General features: G+C 47.8%; 5 protein-coding genes across 5 annotated transcripts; 1 reads left to right on the top strand and 4 right to left on the bottom strand.

Moving 5' to 3' along the window:
* Positions 1-6,449: 6,449 nt before the first annotated feature.
* Positions 6,450-7,358, bottom strand: SCP_0409730 (hypothetical protein; the record flags this gene model as incomplete). Its single annotated transcript, XM_027757701.1, has 4 exons — positions 6,450-6,748; positions 6,864-6,899; positions 6,948-7,072; positions 7,123-7,358. The coding sequence occupies 4 exons, from the start codon at positions 7,356-7,358 to the stop codon at positions 6,450-6,452; spliced, it is 696 nt and encodes a 231-aa protein (XP_027613502.1).
* A 233-nt stretch (positions 7,359-7,591) lies between these two features.
* Positions 7,592-8,210, bottom strand: SCP_0409720 (hypothetical protein; the record flags this gene model as incomplete). Its single annotated transcript, XM_027757700.1, has 2 exons — positions 7,592-7,630; positions 7,686-8,210. 2 exons carry the CDS (start codon positions 8,208-8,210, stop codon positions 7,592-7,594), a joined length of 564 nt encoding a protein of 187 aa, XP_027613501.1.
* A 228-nt stretch (positions 8,211-8,438) lies between these two features.
* SCP_0409710 (hypothetical protein) lies at positions 8,439-8,793 on the bottom strand (the record flags this gene model as incomplete). The annotated part of the gene is made up of 3 exons (XM_027757699.1): positions 8,439-8,578; positions 8,628-8,712; positions 8,767-8,793. The coding sequence occupies 3 exons, from the start codon at positions 8,791-8,793 to the stop codon at positions 8,439-8,441; spliced, it is 252 nt and encodes an 83-aa protein (XP_027613500.1).
* A 3,813-nt stretch (positions 8,794-12,606) lies between these two features.
* SCP_0409700 (hypothetical protein) lies at positions 12,607-14,444 on the bottom strand (the record flags this gene model as incomplete). The annotated part of the gene is made up of 9 exons (XM_027757698.1): positions 12,607-12,627; positions 12,675-12,809; positions 12,865-12,957; positions 13,013-13,373; positions 13,424-13,445; positions 13,487-13,517; positions 13,577-13,642; positions 13,708-13,726; positions 14,218-14,444. 9 exons carry the CDS (start codon positions 14,442-14,444, stop codon positions 12,607-12,609), a joined length of 975 nt encoding a protein of 324 aa, XP_027613499.1.
* Positions 14,445-15,999: 1,555 nt separating this feature from the next.
* On the top strand, positions 16,000-18,343 carry SCP_0409690 (hypothetical protein; the record flags this gene model as incomplete). The annotated part of the gene is made up of 8 exons (XM_027757697.1): positions 16,000-16,026; positions 16,081-16,165; positions 16,215-16,346; positions 16,416-17,107; positions 17,321-17,670; positions 17,721-17,845; positions 17,894-17,929; positions 18,045-18,343. 8 exons carry the CDS (start codon positions 16,000-16,002, stop codon positions 18,341-18,343), a joined length of 1,746 nt encoding a protein of 581 aa, XP_027613498.1.
* Between the last annotated feature and the right edge of the window lie 2,113 nt (positions 18,344-20,456).

Raw genomic sequence — 20,456 nt, 5'->3', positions numbered from 1 at the left:
ATAGGCACCTATTTGACAGCAAAAATAAGTTGGGTCTCACATAACTCAAATCATTTTCATTATACAAAAAAATGTCTGAAAGTGTTATATAAATAATAGTCTACTATGTCATCAGATTTCATCTAATATCAGTTTGTAAGTGCCTTACAGTAGTCTGACATATTCCCTATTGTTTTTAATAGAGGCTCTATAATGTGATCTGGTAATGTCTGGTAAGCTCCTACAATATCTATCTTACTACATAGTTTACTAACTTTTACCAAGTTGCTCAGTACTCTAATGATGTTATAATAGCCTGGTATGTCATCTAGCCTTTATTTGTAAGGCGTTATAATAGTCTGAAAGGCCACCTAGTATCAATTTGTAGATGTCTTACAACAATCTACAATATCATCTATGAAATCCTAATATACAACCTACAAATTATGAATAGTCTATTACATACTCTACTGACTCCTAGTATGTGATATAATAATGTCTAGTAAGCATTGTACAATATTCTACTACACTGAGTAGTATGAGTTTATAAGAGCCTTATATTGGTCTACAAATTCATCTACGGACTCTTAATACATCAGAATCTCTACAAAAAATGACCCTAGAAACTGTTACAAATGTGACTATAAGAATCACCACAAAAAATGTTACTAATGTGCCTACAAGAATCACTACAAAAAATAACAGCAGAAACTGTTACACATGTGCCTATAAGAATTAGTACAAAAAATGACACTAAAAACTGTTACTAATGTGCGCCTATAAGAACCACTACAAAAAATCACACTGGAAACTATAACCCATGTGCCTATAACAACACATCAAAATGTATACAAGAAATTGTTATTATATTATCTACTAACTCCTAATAATGTATAGTAGGTGTCCTACAATGTCCCACTAGACATTGATAACAGTTTACAAAGTCACCTACTGACTTTGCACATTCTCCCCTTTCTCATTGGCGCCCCTTTCGCTGTCAACGTGGCCTCGTTTCCCTTTCGTATTGCTGGCAATTCTGCTGCCGCCATTGCTGGCACTTCTGCCATCGCCGCCGTTCTCCACTGCTGCGCAATCTGCCACATCACTGGCGACGCTATGACCCGCAACAGGAAGACAAAGAGCGCACTCTCGGCCACTGTAGTATTCGCACAGGCCGTGGCTTCGGGAAGAAGGGCATCACCACAGTTGACTGAGTGTACAAAGGCCCTCAACGAAGAGCACAGGCCCTTCGAGAATGTCGGGAAGTTATTGCAGGTATGTAACTGCCTCTTTATCTTATTATCTCTCATCTTGCAGTGGATAGGCATGACGTTTGAGGATCGTCAAGCACTCAAAGACCTCGAAGACAGCCTGACAGGTCCTGGCAATTCCTTCGACGCGGCAGCCTACAAGGATCAAGAAATGATGGATTCCATTCCTCCAGGAGAAGAATCAATGTTTTTCAGCAATGCCAGTGGAGAGCAGGACTTGTGCAGGGATATTTTCATATGGAAGCAGGACAAGGGGTTTCTCCATCTCCCTATCTTCTGACACTACTAACACACCTCAGGAAGCGAGCAGATATGCGCACTCACTGAGACATGCATTCAACAATGGCAGGATCAACGCGCAGAGCTTGTGGAGGCCTACATAGCCTGGAAGGCTGGCATTCCCATCGTAGCGACAGACCCTGCCACGGAACTGTGGAATATGTTCACGGTGGGATTCTTCGGTATGTTTAGTATCTTCAGTCTTTTTTTGACTAAAGAATCCTCCAGATGTAGCCGATCGAGCGTTCATATCCCTCACTCCCAGCACTCGAGTGAATATCACCCTCACGCGTCACGGCTATCTAAGTACAGCACCTGTGAGGCCTACAGTTGTCATCTCATTCAGAGCCCTCGAAGCATATCAACAACTACATCGTGTCTGCCCCCGTCTCAGTATTCAAGGCATAGTGCGAGCACTATGCTTTCTGCATGCCGTAAGTCTTCATAAATTTCTCAAGTATTTGCGCTGATTCTTTCCGATGCAGGCTCCATATTGACGCGCATTTGTCGATCAATTCAGTATAGCCTACGACACTTACCTAGGTATCCTCCATGGTATCGACATTCTCCTCAATGTGGAGCTGCACCGCAACACGCCGAACTGGCGCATGCTCAATGTTTGCGCCCCGTGCTTTTATACCAGCTTGAAGTCCCTTGAAGTTTTGCCTTCTAGCGACGATGGATGGCAACCAATCACTGAAGCTCATTGATGACCTCTTTCGGTCTGGTGTCGCTCGCACTGATGGTCATACTGGTCGCACAGATATCTGGCTGACTCCTGAGGAAGTAGATGTATTCAAAGATGAGGTTGCCCGATCGAACCAGGTACATGCCCAATCTCTATATCTCAAGATAGATCTGATAGATGTCGCAGCAGCCTACACAAAAGGGGAGTGGCCCAGGCCTCCCGGACAATGTGCATGCCAAGTATGACGACATCGACGATGACGTCGCTGCAGAGCATGGCAATGCAGAGGGAGTTTTGGAGCCAATAGCAGTCTGTGTTGAGCGCTGGCGCAATGCGGGTCCAGAAGCGCGAAAGAAGATGTTCGCACTGTTCACCATCACAGGGATCTTCGTATGCCTCTGTCGACATGGCCATCTTCTGGTTCTCTGTGACATGATTTGCAGTGATGAGTTGTAAGTCTGTCGCATTTTCATCATCCCTTGTACTGATATTTTTAGGATGAAATAACCCCTCGCGATTATTGACAAGCTCATCAAAGTCTACGGCTTCAATATCAAGGTCGGATATGACATCGTATGTGCATTTGCGAAGATGCTAGCACGCAGTTCGCTTGGGCCCAGTGCAGCAAAAGCAGGTGTATCTGGTGTGGTCCCCACGTTCCATGGCCATGGCCATAACCGTGGATGTCAGGTACACTGGCACCCACTCTATATGACCAGCGTGGGCAAGGAGGACTTCGAGGGGTGCGAGACATGTTTCTCGGAGTCGAACACTGTTGCGCCTGGCATGCGCCTCACCTCGCCGTTCCATCATCATCAAGTGATTGAGCAATTCTTCGAGTTTTGGGATGAACAGAAGCACATTGAGTCAGGTAAGCGGCTCCTCGATGTAGATGAATTACGTTAACAAGGAACATTTCACATGCAGGCAACTTCATCTACAATAACTACAAGCAGGCCCTTACTATCATTGAGCAAGATTTGGAGATCCTGGATGTTCTCTCACAGGAGCTGAAGACTGGGCCAGCCGATTATGAGCGATTCCTCAAGAAAGAGCAAGAGTATCTGAGTGGTCTCAAGGTGGAGCCTCCCGAACTGGTGCGCAAGATCAACTACATGGAGACCTTGAAGCGTCTCGAGGACACTGGGTACGTTTTCCTATATCATGTTATTAGCTGTACGTTGACTTTATTAGGTGGAAATGCGAGCAGGCACATGTCAAGTACAAGAACCTCAACTACAATATTATCGTCAATGGATATAAGAAGAAGGAGATCAGCAAGGTGCAAACCCTGTATCGGACCACCACATATAATCGCTACCAGGACATCACTGAGCAAGCGCGATTGATAGAGGAGGAGTTGAGCCTTGTTGAGCGGTGGATGCCTGGTATGCCCGAGTACATGACAATGGCCGAGGAGTTGGGACGATGTAAGTATCGGCGTGCACTCAACGACCTCGAGTGTCTAGTCGTGTAGTGCCTGTTTGAGCTGATGAAGCTCGGTATGAGCGGTGTTAGTGAGTTCTCATTGTGCTTACCTCAATACAACTGCTGAGCAATCTTCAGGTTACAAGCTTCGCGAGAAGATCGGGAAAGCCCTGAAGACGCGAGCTGAGACTGACTTCAACCTACTCCACGATGCTCGCCAGGATATACGTGCATTACCATGGGCACAGTGTGCAAACTGTCAGGTTACGAATACTTATTCCAACCTTCAGCATGCACATGAGGAGATTGAACGTCTAAACATCGAGATTCCACGCCTCTTCACATCGATGGTCGACAAGCACATCGACTATCACATAGCCATCTCCCACTGCCTCATGACGAAGCCTGCCATTGCCCGTATCCTTTCTGACCAGTGGAAGTACCATGACAGAATCAACGAGAAGATTGTGCACCATCCATGAGTTGTGACATTTGATATAGATATCAAATGTCACAACTCATGGGATTCTCAGGGAAGCTGGTGTGCGGCTGTCACCTTGGACGTGATTTCGCACAGGGAATCAATATTCCTCTACCATCCTGGGCCTGCTACAGTAATGGTAATGTCTATCTAGCTGATGAGGATGAGGACAGTGAGGACAGTCATGGGATTCCAGGGCTGAGTAGCGAGCGTGAGGCGAACCATCTTGTCGACTTCCTGGATGATCTTGGTAGGCAGTAAATATCTTGTTTTAGCACAAACAGCATTTATTGTGAAGGCATGATAAATATACTTGCTTGGAGTGGGCCGATGCTAACGCATGGCAAGGACAATTCCTGATTTTGATATCTATCAGGCCTACATGTGTTTAGTCTCTTTTCTTGCACTCATCATTCAAAAGTATTATAGTTATACATTTTAATAATTAAATATACATTTTGCTATATTACAATCTAATACAGTCATGCTTTAACATCCACTATAACAGAGCTAATCTTTGATCTACACTTTGTCAATGCAGTTGAATCCATACTCGCTATTTATCCCTCTAATATACAAGTCTGCCCAGTTATAACCCCACCATTAAATCAGACACTTCCAGTATTTGTAATGATACCTGCAGTAAAGTGGAACCCACCATAATAAACTATACCACAAAGTCTATACTTCTGATCCTGCAATTCTAACTCAGATTCCCAGTTAATCTGCAGACTGTTGGTGATGAAACGCTGAAAATTTGGCAAGGACTCATATTTCAGATTATAAAGCAATGCACTATTACAGTTAGGACAAACACGCTGAGAGCATCTGGCAAAAATTGCATCCAGCCAGTCTGTACTTGATCTATTCTTGTAGGACCCAAGTTTGAATGGACTATCTTTCCAAACTGCTCTGCTACAATCCCAAATCACTTGTCCATCTGTATTACTCTCAAATACATTACAGTGATCACATATAAGTGTGCAAGTCAGAATATCTTCAGAGTGATTCAAGATCTCCTGGCATAATGCATAGATATCAGTTCCTTCTGTACCTATTGCTGGAAATACCTCAGAGTTAACTTGGCGCAAACTTAGTCTGATTCTGTCTCGTGCATTCTCCATTGTCAATTTGCCCAGTTTAACACCATCAAACACTTGTGTAAAAAGCTGCAGGTGAATATTCTGCTGCTGAACATTGGACATCCACCATTCAGGTGAAGTTGTATATACAGCATGTAAGATTGAGAAGAGACTGTCATAGGCACAACTGTATGTTTCTGCATTCCAAATAAAGCCTTGTGGTGAAGCCAGATTTTCTGGTATTGTAGCACTTGTAACCTTCTGTTTCTTAGACTTAGAGCTTGCTGTGTCTTCACTATGTTTATGCTTAGCACCACATGCTGCACCAGGATCATTACTCAGAGTAACAAGGCTTTTTGTTCCTGCAGCTGCTACATAATGGGCTAACTGTAGAGCTTGATGTTCTGCTTGAGTTGGTGTCTTAGTTTCTGCAGTGTCTGTAGTGGATCCTTTCTTTGGTTTCTCCAAAAGTTTAAAAGGTGCAATTTTCAGTGGCTTCTCAATTATATATGGTACCTCTTTCGACCATCTAACACCAGAGACGGGGACTAATATCTAAGTTCCTTACATTGTGGGAACATCTGGCCTAACATTTACATGTATGACGGCCCGTATGTAGCTCCGACGGTCGAAAATATGTTTACAATGTAAGGCCTGATGTCTGGGCATGCGATACCCAAATCACACATTGATAATGTGTGATATTGCGACATATACAATGTTCGCAAATGGCTATGTTACCATATAACATTCGTCCGAAAATTTTAGGTCTCGTTCGGCATGTCCAGCGGGAAGAAATTCTGATCGACATTATGCCTTTCAGGGCAGACAACAGATTAAATATCGAACTAGTATAAGGGCGACACAAAGTTACAATGTATGATCATTTGACATTTGACATTAGAGTCTATATATGAGGTGAGATGTCAGAGCCTCACACCCTCGACCTAATATTCAAACTGTAAGGAGGTCAGACATTCATAGCGCCGCTAAGCGGCTTGACGAGTGGCATACTCGATGGCCACTTAGTGGTCATTGGATCGCCAAGTGTACCGCTCAGCGGCTTTTCAACTGGTCGTGGGAGATCGCACAAGCACAAGCACAAGTTCGATCAAAGAAAGTACATTAACTGTATATAATGAGAAAGCGGCAAACGACAAGACATCGACAAACTGCTAGCACAGGATGCAACGACGAGGGGCAAGGGACAGGAACAGCACGTAAAATTATGAGGAAACCACTTATTTGCACACAAGCTGGGCCAAGTCATCCCTATCCACCCTAAGCGTCCTGCTGCCTTCTTCCAGTACTAGAACAAGCGGGTCTGCCATGCCCCGCATCGTTTTGCCGTATGCTCCGAAGTTGGGGCCATGCTTACACATGATCGCATAATCGCCAGGGCCTGGTCGCAATATGACGAGGTCTTGGAGAGAGACATCGGCATATTCTAGCTTTCGCGTCCAGTATTCGCATCGCACCTTGCCGTCCACTGGGGAGGCTCCCTTCACCGTGGTCATCAGCTTGTCTCGGAGTTGACCGGCTGTGCACATGAACTTAAAGCGATAAGTATGGAACGCAGGTGCCACAGCTGCATCCAGCATCCATCCATTGGGTGAATTCAGCGGACATTTTGTGTTGATGATGAGGCTACACACCATTAGGTTCGACTAAAGACATCGATCCATCGGGTCCTAATGTGGATTCAGCGGACGCTCGGTAGTGGTGGTGCGGTTACGCACCATTAAGTTCCACCAAATACGCCCACGCCGAATCTGTGTCGTGTGACGCGGGTTCTAATTCGTGGCCCAATGAGGTCCGAGGCTGCTCAGGGAGCGGACCATGCTTCGCCGTGTCGATGTTGCCCCTGCAATGAGGCAGTTAGATATGACCAGAACTACAAGTAATGAATCTTACCTTTCTTCTGACCGGAATGCGATCTCGGGCTTTTGGAACAAGAGGACGCCCCTCGAGGTTAAAAGCTTGGCTTCAAGCTCAACTTCGTAATCGCCGTGGTACGTGACGTTTCGCAATGTGCCCACAAATCCCTTCAAAGGGCCTTTGATGACACGCACTGCTTGCCCGATGTCGGGATTCTGTCGGTCAGGATGCTTGAGGGCAAGCTCCATCTCCACCTCTTCCTCCGTTTGCATCTCAGAGCGTGAGGGGCGCTGCTCTCCCGGCCTTGATACTGTCACCGACGGCTGTATCGAGGTCCATTCTGCCTCGGACTCTGTGAGTAAGAGATCCCAGGGTAACACATGATGCTATATCGAGTTTTGAGCATCGATAATGTCGCAGGTGGTGGGAAATACCTCAGAGGTTTCCAACACAGAAGAAGTATGAAAGACTCCCATTATTGGGTTTCTAGTTCACTGAGAAAAGTTCAGTACTTGGAAGCATCGTCGTACGTAGAACATACATGCTGAGGAAAGTTCCACTATTAAGGATTGCAATTGCATGAGAAGTGCACAACGTACCTCGACTTTGTTCGCGTGAACAATCGTGACATCGAAATCATCCACGGCAATCACTTGCCCTTCCAAGCCCGCATGGAGGCCCGTCTTAACTTTGACCGCATCGCCAACTGCCCAAAGGGGGTGTAACTGAGTTACAGGTAGCACGAGAGATGAAAGTTCGTCATCCAACTTCTCGTGGTAGAGATTGGTTAGCGTAGCCTGTCCATTAATGACTGAATGCATGACACCGATGAGGCCGCATTGCTCGCCCTGTATAACGATCACACGCGTGCCTGCAGCCAATTCGAAGTCAACACAGAATAGAATGAGCTTTGCTATTGCTGTCTTTGGCACGAATTTCGCTGCATTAAAGACGAATACATCGTTTCGAGTCGCGTGGATGTCGAAAGTCACCCGGTCCAAAGTGAGTTCGAGCTGCAGGAGGCCGCCTTTGAACTTCTTGCCCTTGAGAATATGTATCAGCCGATCACCTTCGCTTTCTGTCACAGCCTCTCCGAACAACTCCTTCAGTAATGCTGGCGGCATCGGTTGCTGAGAAGTTCTTCCGTGCTGCCGCTTTTTTGTAGTAGGCAAGTGCGGAACCACCCAGACACGGAGGAGAGAGTCCTCTCGTGACTCCACGAAGGCCACATCGTGCTTATATGTACCACGCGAGATGCACACCCAAGGAGAGAGGAAACCATTTTCCGTGGCTTGAAGGTGGATTCCATCGGGGGCAAGAGAGACGACTGCGCCACCCGACTGTGAGGCCCGCTATGCACATTTAGCCGCCATGTCTCTCTCCGTAATAGACTGAGCCATGGCTTCTGCATCAGCAGCATCATCGCTGACACATGCATTATCAAGACGCGCCCGAGCTTGTTGAGTGCGTTGGACGTCGGCGAGCAACTCGGCTGGAAACAAGCTGTAAGATATATCCAATAACGCAGCTGAGACACTTACCCAGTTCCTCCTCCTCTTCTTCTTCTTCCTCCTCCTCCTCCTCCTCCTCGTTGTCGACGATAGCCTCGATATCCAAGTATGGGTTCTTGGCATTCCATGCATGAGGATTGAAAATGTAAGATGTGACTGCAGTACTTACCGCTTTCCGCGCACGCTTTGAAGACATGGCAGCATCAGTGGTACCGAGAGGTCGGGATAGTGTCCATTAGATTTGAGCAATTGTATCTTATGAGACGTCGCTTGGAGTACACGAGGCTTCGACCACGAGGCGTTCATCACCAATCAGCCCACATGTACAATTACTTCCGAGTAACACGCGCAATGTCCTTCAACGTCGCACTGCTGGTGATGAGGTGTCACCGAGAAGATTTCCGATGTAGCGGCTGCTCCTGCAGTTGTGCGTGAGCATGCACAAGCGCCGCATTCTCCTATACATTGAGAAACATGTCAGTATAGCTACACCGCCCTTCGTCCATATCGTGCACATACATTATTGTCAGCCTGTCAGCCTATCAACCTCAGCGTGTACAATCGACCTGGCGCGATCTGGCTGTAACCGCACGGGTGCGTTAATGTCAAGGGTCTTCAGAAATTTTTACGCGTAAGGTAATCAATAACCAAATCGGCTGCAATTCGATTGTATCCCACTCTGGTATGCAACCGGCGCAAAAGGGCGATGAAACAAACTGTCCGGCAGCTTGGCTACCTATACTATAGCTAAAGATAACGAGGACCCCACAAGAATAAATAACAATGAAACTACAAAAGAGAGTGAACTACACTACAATGTTACTAAAGGCTCCAGGCCACATAGCAAATGACAAGCGCTACAGCCGAGAGATGGTGGTGGAATGAGAACAAGAGGAAAGAAACACCCATTCCACCTCCAGCGGAGTTTTGACACATCTCATCGCTTTGTCCCACGCAAATAAGGCAGCCACACATCACGGGCCACTTGTCACGAGCTGCTTGTCACGAGCTGCTTCTCAGCCTCTGTTTGTCTCGCACAAATAGACCGCGTGTGCCATCTGGCCGCTGTCCAGAATTTGGGCGCCTTCTTCCTTGCCTTCAAATTTCCATCATCCCTGCGATATCGGCCAGTTCTTCCATCGCCGTGTCTGCCTCCTCCTCCTCGCCCATGCCCTCCTCGCCATTGTCGTTGTCGATGCCATCACCCTCTTCCGCTCCAGTGCCGTCGTCACCGCCCTTTTCCTCGCCCACTTCGATGCCCTGAGGGCTTCCTCATAACGCCCTCTTCCGCGCAGGTGCCCTCTTCCTCGCTGAGCCGTTCTCGTGCGTGCCACCATGCCTGTTTGAATTAGGGGCCGATAGTATACATTGTATTAGAACCTGTATCATAGCCATCCGAGCCACATCTCTGATGATTGAGCGCCATATCGGGTTTGTACCAAACATAACCATAAGAACAGCGAAAATGCACCATTAATTGACGCCTGAGCCGCTAGAACAACCCACAGGCCAATATTGGCTCTGCTTGAAAGCCCGGAACCGTACGTTGTTGCCCATGGACGCATCGTCCACAGCTCACTCTGGCTATACAGATATTACAGATGCTACATAACAATCACTCGCAAATACCGGTCCTTCGTCAAGGTCTCGACGTCTCCGCTTTCTACAATACCTGGCGCGTGTTCATGGAATGGTCAGAAATTACGAGGATCGACCACCTGAGCGTACCATGTGAGTGCTCTACGCACATCGCTTACATGAATTCCGTGCTGACGCCGTGCTTCTCGTTGACTTCCGCGACAGGTATTCATGGAACCATCTGGCATGACGCTTCTAATCCCAGGTATGTTGCCTTTATATATCCTGCCTGCTGCTGCCAGGCTGATAATGCGAACCCATCGCCATCCGTCCCGGATTTCGCTGTCCACGCTACTCCCTCAGAATTTCGAAAAGTCGGCCGCAAATATGTCAGACAAGGTGGATGTGGAAGTTTGCTGTCCACATTTCAGTTGCTGACGTTACTCACCTACAGGTCTCCGTGTCCCCAGTCCAATGTCCAAAATCTAGTACCGAGACGGACGTGGCGAGCACATCCCGTCCGCCTTCATCGGATACGCGCACGTCCTTACTGGAGGAGATCGAGGACCTGAAGCGTGAGCACGCGCAGATATTCGTGCGATGCAGAAATGTTTAGACGAGTCAGAACAACACACGGAGGAGCTCAGCCAAATAGTAGATGTCACAGCCGATGCCGTGGACTCTCTCTGTGCAGAGGTCATTGCCGACAGTGCGTACACGCGTTCAACATTGTACTGATGTAGTCTTTATTCACTTCCTCCACTAGTTCGCTGAGCAACCTTTAGGGGTTAGCTGTTCGTGTGTTGGGTCATGTATAGTTTGTCATCCGAGAACGTATTCATTGTTATCTTGCGCTGCATTGTCGTCGGAGAATGTATGTATTCGTTATCAAGTTCTTTCATCATGTGGGCACCGGTGAAGCCTGCGAAGCTCGCGTGTGAGACTCGAAAGCATATGGACCCTCTTCCACTATCCCATACCCAGCACACAATTCATTGTGAATTTAAGGTAAAGATTTATAAAACAAGTTCTTTCCCGGCCATTGAAAAAAAGGGTTAGATTTTCACACTGCTTCTGTCATCGCTAGAACCCTTCAAAGCTTCACAGCTAAGTAGGAATCGGGATAGTGAGATTTTGTATAAAATTTTGTATTAAAAGTGTTGCGACATGCCGATGATCGGAGGAAATATATTGTGCCATGTTGCCTGACTGTTTTCGGCTTCAGATATTTTTTCTGTAGCATATGGAATGCTCAAACTGCATAGAAAGAAGTATCACCCTTCTGGGGCATGTCGGTCACTAATAGTATTCCACCTATAATTATATAATAGGGTCTCATGACTATGCCTATATATATTGCGGTGTCTCCGAGTCTTTCCCCATCTCACATTCGGAGCATACCACCACCACCACCACCATTCCCCCACTGCTGTCCAAACTGATCCTCATGGCTAGTCGTGGTCGTAAGTGATGATTATACATTTTGACTTGAATCGATATTAACATTGTTTACAGAGAGCACTTACATGGCCTCGGTGTCCTCCATTAGTGACTTACAGGAGGAGGTTCGGACCCTTACGGCCAGCGTATATCGGACCAAGCAGCTCGTCGAGGATGTAGACCGGTCCATGATGCTCGTTCGCGAGGTCTTCCCTGTCAGCGGCAAGGGAGGTACATCGCTCTCCTCCACACAGCGCTCCTGCAATGTTACTGGCATCTAACGTAAGTCTTTGACGAGTCGGTACATTACTTGACTGATCAGATGTGCATTATCGTCTGCTCCCATCGTGGAAAGACTGAAGCTCGGTGAAGGTGGAGGTGAATGTGTGCTGCAATCAATACTATGGCTCACAAGATCATCGGCATGCCCCCCAAGTCAGCACCTCGCTCAATTAGCCCTTTCCCCTGCCTCTACCACTTAGTTATCTCTTATATGTATGATTTTATAGTACTACAACATTCTTGAGGTTGAACGAGCTCAAATGGATCGGTATTGGAGGAGTCCCTTTTTGACCTCCAATGTAACGCTGGCTAGTCACTGGCCGAAGTCTGCCGCGAGCGTCGGCAGCGGGGTTTCAAGTGGTGGCATTCACAATGACACGGTCACAACCTTCGCGCATTAGGCTGCCGAGCGGAGTAACAAAATGGCACGTGTTACTGTCTGTGACATATGCGTTACTTTTGCGTTACTGCCGACTGGGCATGCCGACGATCTTGTGAGCCTTAGTATCCCCCGTTCAGGCAGCAGCCCGGGACAGCCGACTTATAACTTTACTGACCATTGGTGCAAATGGGGTCGACTCGTACAGCGCAGATCTGGAAACAACATGGGATAACGCTACATGAGCGCATGTAGGGCGCCGCTCGAATCCAAACAATTGAGTCTACATTCATAACTAAAATCGAGAGCAGTACAACAATGCAGGATATTTTACAACACAGCCGGTGCAACCTGCAGACAAATAAGCATCGGTCATTTGAGGTTCAAACTATACTTACAGATGTGCGGGCCTCCTGCTCCTTCCCCCTATCCTTCTTGGTCATGTAGGTCGTGTTTCCTAACTTGGTCTTCAGAACGTCTCTGACCGGCCAACTCTTCTTGTAGTGCGCGAGCTGGGGATAGAGCTTCGTAGCCTGATGAAGTTCTGTAACCGTCAGTGCCGATCGTGTATGCAACTACCCGACGTACCTGGGCATACACTGCGTCCAACATCGTCTGATTCTGTTTCGAGATTGTCTTGTCCAATTCCAAATACCTGACTGCCAAGTCACCGATGTCCTTCTGTACTTGCTAGTCAGCTACAGTCTTTGAAAACATTGCAAGATATGCTTCATACCAGAAACTTGTTATACTTCACGGTATCCCACCCGTGTCTCCCTAACTCATCACTAAGCGTGTAACCTCCTCGGCCTGGGCGACCTACTTGGCCGTCAGGCTTAGGGATGACGGGTTCTGACACTGCTGCATCAGCTCCTGGGGAATGCGCGTCGCTAGCAATGCTTTGGCGTGTGCCAGCCTGAACATCTGATTGAGGCTTGATAAGGTGGAATTTCGACCTTGCCGATGAGGTGAGAAGGCGCGCATGTGTCCTGATGAGGGTTGGTACTGGCGCTGGATGTGATGTTTTGTTATCGGCAGTTGGAGCATGCTGGTCATGGATGGGGAAGCTCAAAGCCGGGAGAGGTCGCGCCTTTGCGCTAAGTCGCGGTGAACAATAGAACAATAGTCTTACCAATTCAAGTCGCACACTCCATAAGGATTGCAGGTGACTGACATATACAAAAGAATCAGGCAACCGTAGACCACTGACCATGTTCGACCTCGAACGAGCCGAACAGACACTGCTACGGAAAAAGTACAGTAAATCAACTTTCAGCAGGTACACGGTGGACATACTTACGAAACTCTGCAACAAGCACAATTTAACGGTCACACCAACTGGCCGGTCGAATGCAGTAAAGCAGGACTACATCGATGCACTCTGGAAATATGTGAGCAAATCTCACAGCGAACATAGCAGAAGGCACTTACAGTAGTCAGCGACATGCCCCTGCGGCTCCAACACTCGGTCCTTATGCACACGAGGATACCGCGGGCTCAGCACCTCTTGAGAAGTCGACGTCGGAGATCGCACGCAAGCGTAAATCGCCCGAAGAGCGCAATGTGGAGTGACGAGCAAAACGAGTGCGTCTGACATACAAGCATGTAAGCCTATGATTGCAACGTTCGACCATGTGGTGACCAATGTTATAGTCAAATGCACCCGCAGACAGTGGGATGGTGGTGCAGCAAATGTGCTCTCTCGGGAGAGCGAGAGTGATCGCAAAGCCCTAAACGAGCTCACCTGCAACCCTCCGGCATGCCTCCTCCAGCCCCTTCAGGCCTTCGCGACTGAGACGCTTCGTGTATTTATTCCACGATCGGTAAACGATTGGCACCCGCAGAGTTTACGGAAAAAGATGCGAGAACTAACAAGAAGGCTCGCGAAGATCAGGTATGACCTCTTGAATTGCGGTGAGACGAGAAAACGTACTGACTCACCTATCGCGGAGAAGCCCAACATAGTCCTGTGCATCAAGATCCCAGCACGGAAGCCGAACGATGAGCAGGCCAAAGTCGTTCATATCAAGCTCTTTGCGAAAGCTAAACACTGGAAAGCTATACAGGAAATTGAATGCCACTGCTCCCAAGACGGAAGCCTGAATCTTCTTCAGGTCACAGCACAGCTTGGTGTACATGGCAAATGTCATGTAAGTGGGGTGCATCATGGTGGGACTAGAGCACTCACATGGTATGCTCAGGTGGTCGATCCTCGTAATTTCTGACCATTCCATGAACACGCGCCAGGTATTGTAGAAAGCGGAGACGTCGAGACCTTGACGAAGGACCGGTATTTGCGAGTGATTGTTATGTAGCATCTGTAATATCTGTATAGCCAGAGTGAGCTGTGGACGATGCGTCCATGGGCAACAACGTACGGTTCCGGGCTTTCAAGCAGAGCCAATATTGGCCTGTGGGTTGTTCTAGCGGCTCAGGCGTCAATTAATGGTGCATTTTCGCTGTTCTTATGGTTATGTTTGGTACAAACCCGATATGGCGCTCAATCATCAGAGATGTGGCTCGGATGGCTATGATACAGGTTCTAATACAATGTATACTATCGGCCCCTAATTCAAACAGGCATGGTGGCACGCACGAGAACGGCTCAGCGAGGAAGAGGGCACCTGCGCGGAAGAGGGCGTTATGAGGAAGCCCTCAGGGCATCGAAGTGGGCGAGGAAAAGGGCGGTGACGACGGCACTGGAGCGGAAGAGGGTGATGGCATCGACAACGACAATGGCGAGGAGGGCATGGGCGAGGAGGAGGAGGCAGACACGGCGATGGAAGAACTGGCCGATATCGCAGGGATGATGGAAATTCGAAGGCAAGGAAGAAGGCGCCCAAATTCTGGACAGCGGCCAGATGGCACACGCGGTCTATTTGTGCAAGACAAACAGAGGCTGAGAAGCAGCTCGTGACAAGCAGCTCGTGACAAGTGGCCCGTGATGTGTGGCTGCCTTATTTGCGTGGGACAAAGCGATGAGATGTGTCAAAACTCCGCTGGAGGTGGAATGGGTGTTTCTTTCCTCTTGTTCTCATTCCACCACCATCTCTCGGCTGTAGCGCTTGTCATTTGCTATGTGGCCTGGAGCCTTTAGTAACATTGTAGTGTAGTTCACTCTCTTTTGTAGTTTCATTGTTATTTATTCTTGTGGGGTCCTCGTTATCTTTAGCTATAGTATAGGTAGCCAAGCTGCCGGACAGTTTGTTTCATCGCCCTTTTGCGCCGGTTGCATACCAGAGTGGGATACAATCGAATTGCAGCCGATTTGGTTATTGATTACCTTACGCGTAAAAATTTCTGAAGACCCTTGACATTAACGCACCCGTGCGGTTACAGCCAGATCGCGCCAGGTCGATTGTACACGCTGAGGTTGATAGGCTGACAGGCTGACAATAATGTATGTGCACGATATGGACGAAGGGCGGTGTAGCTATACTGACATGTTTCTCAATGTATAGGAGAATGCGGCGCTTGTGCATGCTCACGCACAACTGCAGGAGCAGCCGCTACATCGGAAATCTTCTCGGTGACACCTCATCACCAGCAGTGCGACGTTGAAGGACATTGCGCGTGTTACTCGGAAGTAATTGTACATGTGGGCTGATTGGTGATGAACGCCTCGTGGTCGAAGCCTCGTGTACTCCAAGCGACGTCTCATAAGATACGATTGCTCAAATCTAATGGACACTATCCCGACCTCTCGGTACCACTGATGCTGCCATGTCTTCAAAGCGTGCGCGGAAAGCGGTAAGTACTGCAGTCACATCTTACATTTTCAATCCTCATGCATGGAATGCCAAGAACCCATACTTGGATATCGAGGCTATCGTCGACAACGAGGAGGAGGAGGAGGAGGAGGAAGAAGAAGAAGAGGAGGAGGAACTGGGTAAGTGTCTCAGCTGCATTATTGGATATATCTTACAGCTTGTTTCCAGCCGAGTTGCTCGCCGACGTCCAACGCACTCAACAAGCTCGGGCGCGTCTTGATAATGCATGTGTCAGCGATGATGCTGCTGATGCAGAAGCCATGGCTCAGTCTATTACGGAGAGAGACATGGCGGCTAAATGTGCATAGCGGGCCTCACAGTCGGGTGGCGCAGTCGTCTCTCTTGCCCCCGATGGAATCCACCTTCAAGCCACGGAAAATGGTTTCCTCTCTCCTTGGGTGTGCATCTCGCGTGGTACATATAAGCACGATGTGGCCTTCGTGGAGTCACGAGAGGACTCTCTCCTCCGTGTCTGGGTGGTTCCGCACTTGCCTACTACAAAAAAGCGGCAGCACGGAAGAACTTCTCAGCAACCGATGCCGCCAGCATTACTGAAGGAGTTGTTCGGAGAGGCTGTGACAGAAAGCGAAGGTGATCGGCTGATACATATTCTCAAGGGCAAGAAGTTCAAAGGCGGCCTCCTGCAGCTCGAACTCACTTTGGACCGGGTGACTTTCGACATCCACGCGACTCGAAACGATGTATTCGTCTTTAATGCAGCGAAATTCGTGCCAAAGACAGCAATAGCAAAGCTCATTCTATTCTGTGTTGACTTCGAATTGGCTGCAGGCACGCGTGTGATCGTTATACAGGGCGAGCAATGCGGCCTCATCGGTGTCATGCATTCAGTCATTAATGGACAGGCTACGCTAACCAATCTCTACCACGAGAAGTTGGATGACGAACTTTCATCTCTCGTGCTACCTGTAACTCAGTTACACCCCCTTTGGGCAGTTGGCGATGCGGTCAAAGTTAAGACGGGCCTCCATGCGGGCTTGGAAGGGCAAGTGATTGCCGTGGATGATTTCGATGTCACGATTGTTCACGCGAACAAAGTCGAGGTACGTTGTGCACTTCTCATGCAATTGCAATCCTTAATAGTGGAACTTTCCTCAGCATGTATGTTCTACGTACGACGATGCTTCCAAGTACTGAACTTTTCTCAGTGAACTAGAAACCCAATAATGGGAGTCTTTCATACTTCTTCTGTGTTGGAAACCTCTGAGGTATTTCCCACCACCTGCGACATTATCGATGCTCAAAACTCGATATAGCATCATGTGTTACCCTGGGATCTCTTACTCACAGAGTCCGAGGCAGAATGGACCTCGATACAGCCGTCGGTGACAGTATCAAGGCCGGGAGAGCAGCGCCCCTCACGCTCTGAGATGCAAACGGAGGAAGAGGTGGAGATGGAGCTTGCCCTCAAGCATCCTGACCGACAGAATCCCGACATCGGGCAAGCAGTGCGTGTCATCAAAGGCCCTTTGAAGGGATTTGTGGGCACATTGCGAAACGTCACGTACCACGGCGATTACGAAGTTGAGCTTGAAGCCAAGCTTTTAACCTCGAGGGGCGTCCTCTTGTTCCAAAAGCCCGAGATCGCATTCCGGTCAGAAGAAAGGTAAGATTCATTACTTGTAGTTCTGGTCATATCTAACTGCCTCATTGCAGGGGCAACATCGACACGGCGAAGCATGGTCCGCTCCCTGAGCAGCCTCGGACCTCATTGGGCCACGAATTAGAACCCGCGTCACACGACACAGATTCGGCGTGGGCGTATTTGGTGGAACTTAATGGTGCGTAACCGCACCACCACTACCGAGCGTCCGCTGAATCCACATTAGGACCCGATGGATCGATGTCTTTAGTCGAACCTAATGGTGTGTAGCCTCATCATCAACACAAAATGTCCGCTGAATTCACCCAATGGATGGATGCTGGATGCAGCTGTGGCACCTGCGTTCCATACTTATCGCTTTAAGTTCATGTGCACAGCCGGTCAACTCCGAGACAAGCTGATGACCACGGTGAAGGGAGCCTCCCCAGTGGACGGCAAGGTGCGATGCGAATACTGGACGCGAAAGCTAGAATATGCCGATGTCTCTCTCCAAGACCTCGTCATATTGCGACCAGGCCCTGGCGATTATGCGATCATGTGTAAGCATGGCCCCAACTTCGGAGCATACGGCAAAACGATGCGGGGCATGGCAGACCCGCTTGTTCTAGTACTGGAAGAAGGCAGCAGGACGCTTAGGGTGGATAGGGATGACTTGGCCCAGCTTGTGTGCAAATAAGTGGTTTCCTCATAATTTTACGTGCTGTTCCTGTCCCTTGCCCCTCGTCGTTGCATCCTGTGCTAGCAGTTTGTCGATGTCTTGTCGTTTGCCGCTTTCTCATTATATACAGTTAATGTACTTTCTTTGATCGAACTTGTGCTTGTGCTTGTGCGATCTCCCACGACCAGTTGAAAAGCCGCTGAGCGGTACACTTGGCGATCCAATGACCACTAAGTGGCCATCGAGTATGCCACTCGTCAAGCCGCTTAGCGGCGCTATGAATGTCTGACCTCCTTACAGTTTGAATATTAGGTCGAGGGTGTGAGGCTCTGACATCTCACCTCATATATAGACTCTAATGTCAAATGTCAAATGATCATACATTGTAACTTTGTGTCGCCCTTATACTAGTTCGATATTTAATCTGTTGTCTGCCCTGAAAGGCATAATGTCGATCAGAATTTCTTCCCGCTGGACATGCCGAACGAGACCTAAAATTTTCGGACGAATGTTATATGGTAACATAGCCATTTGCGAACATTGTATATGTCGCAATATCACACATTATCAATGTGTGATTTGGGTATCGCATGCCCAGACATCAGGCCTTACATTGTAAACATATTTTCGACCGTCGGAGCTACATACGGGCCGTCATACATGTAAATGTTAGGCCGGATGTTCCCACAATGTAAGGAACTTAGATATTAGTCCCCGTCTCCGGTGTAATGGCATGGTGTACTATCTTGGGAATATAATCTTGGCCTTTCCATGTATGATATGCATGTATGACTGCACCACGAGTAGGACCGTCAACAAATGCAGGCAATTTCTTGCTGTACTGCAGTCTAGTTATTTCATCTAACAGTTCCAAGTCTCGAAATTCTTGTCTTAAGTAGCCAGTTATGCCAACAGTAAGCTTTGCTGGATCAAATCCTTGCACAAGTATTGTACCTGCATATGTTGAACCTCGTGATAGACAGGTATAGATAGACTGATGTGTCCGACAGTTCTGAAGATCACATACATTATCTGAAAGAGTTCTGCCTTGAGAATTGAAGTCTGTCATTGCAAAGTTTGGAATCACTGCCACTTGATCTCGACTTATGTGCAGGCGTGCACCATTTGGCATTACACAGTCAATCTCTTGTACTTGATGTGTAATAGGAACAACATTCAGGGGTAAGCCATCTAATTGAATAGGAGACGGAGGTGCAGTCAACTTTACAAATAGAGTATCAAGAGCCATTTTATCTTGAGTAAGTGGTCGTGACTTCCAGCCAACTACAATGCCTTCAGCACCATTGGTAACACCACATTCAGTTGCTTTATTGTTCTTAATCATAACTGGCAGTCCAATACATAGGGACAGTTTACCTGGATGATGATTGGTACAACAGTGCGGCAAGTTCCAGAGTTTTTCCTGCAAGTGTGGACTGATCTTATTTGATGATCGCTTAGGATCTACTGTAGCAGACTTCTTTTTTGATTTTCTCTTCTTGTTACTAGTGTCTTCTGACTTCCAACTGTCTACAGAATAAAATGTCTGAAGTGTCTGACCAGTCTCTCTGGCAAATTGTGCAGAGCCAAGTTCATTGATTCGATCACGATATGCATTAAAGCTTCTTATGATGGACACATTTCTGAATCTTGTCTGAGAGAGTTTAGGTCTGTCAGGACCCCTTCCAGCTATTCTAGACTGGAGCAACTTAATGTCTGCCTTAGTACAAGACTTGTATCTTAAATTCTCTAGTGCTGTTTGTAACTTTTTGTCTTCTTCACTTTGTGACCGCTGTTGCATGTTCTCTCGCAGAATAACTACAGTAGTGACCTGATGCCATAGTGCCTTGCCAATAGAGGCCTCCTGCTGTTTCTCCACACTTTGGCTTTGGCCAAGTAGCATCTTCTATTTGTTTTGATCAGAAAGGGCAAAATTCTCTTCACACATAGGAGTTTTAAAGCTGGGGCCTTCACCAAGTGTATATGTACAGGTTTCATCACATGTGATGCCATCAGCTATAATGAGCCAGGTCAGACCACCTTCAGGGTTTGTGTAGTAGTAGTTGGGCAGTCCTTTGCTGTCACATTCTGAGACCAATATCCTTTATATCAAATGATTCAGAGCCACTGA

The sequence above is a fragment of the Sparassis crispa genome, assembly GCF_003851025.1.
Source record: "Sparassis crispa DNA, contig_000003F, whole genome shotgun sequence".
In the NCBI taxonomy this organism is placed as follows: Eukaryota; Fungi; Basidiomycota; class Agaricomycetes; order Polyporales; family Sparassidaceae; genus Sparassis; species Sparassis crispa.
Note: the sequence above shows the minus strand (reverse complement) of the source record. Positions and strands in the feature narration are given on the sequence as shown.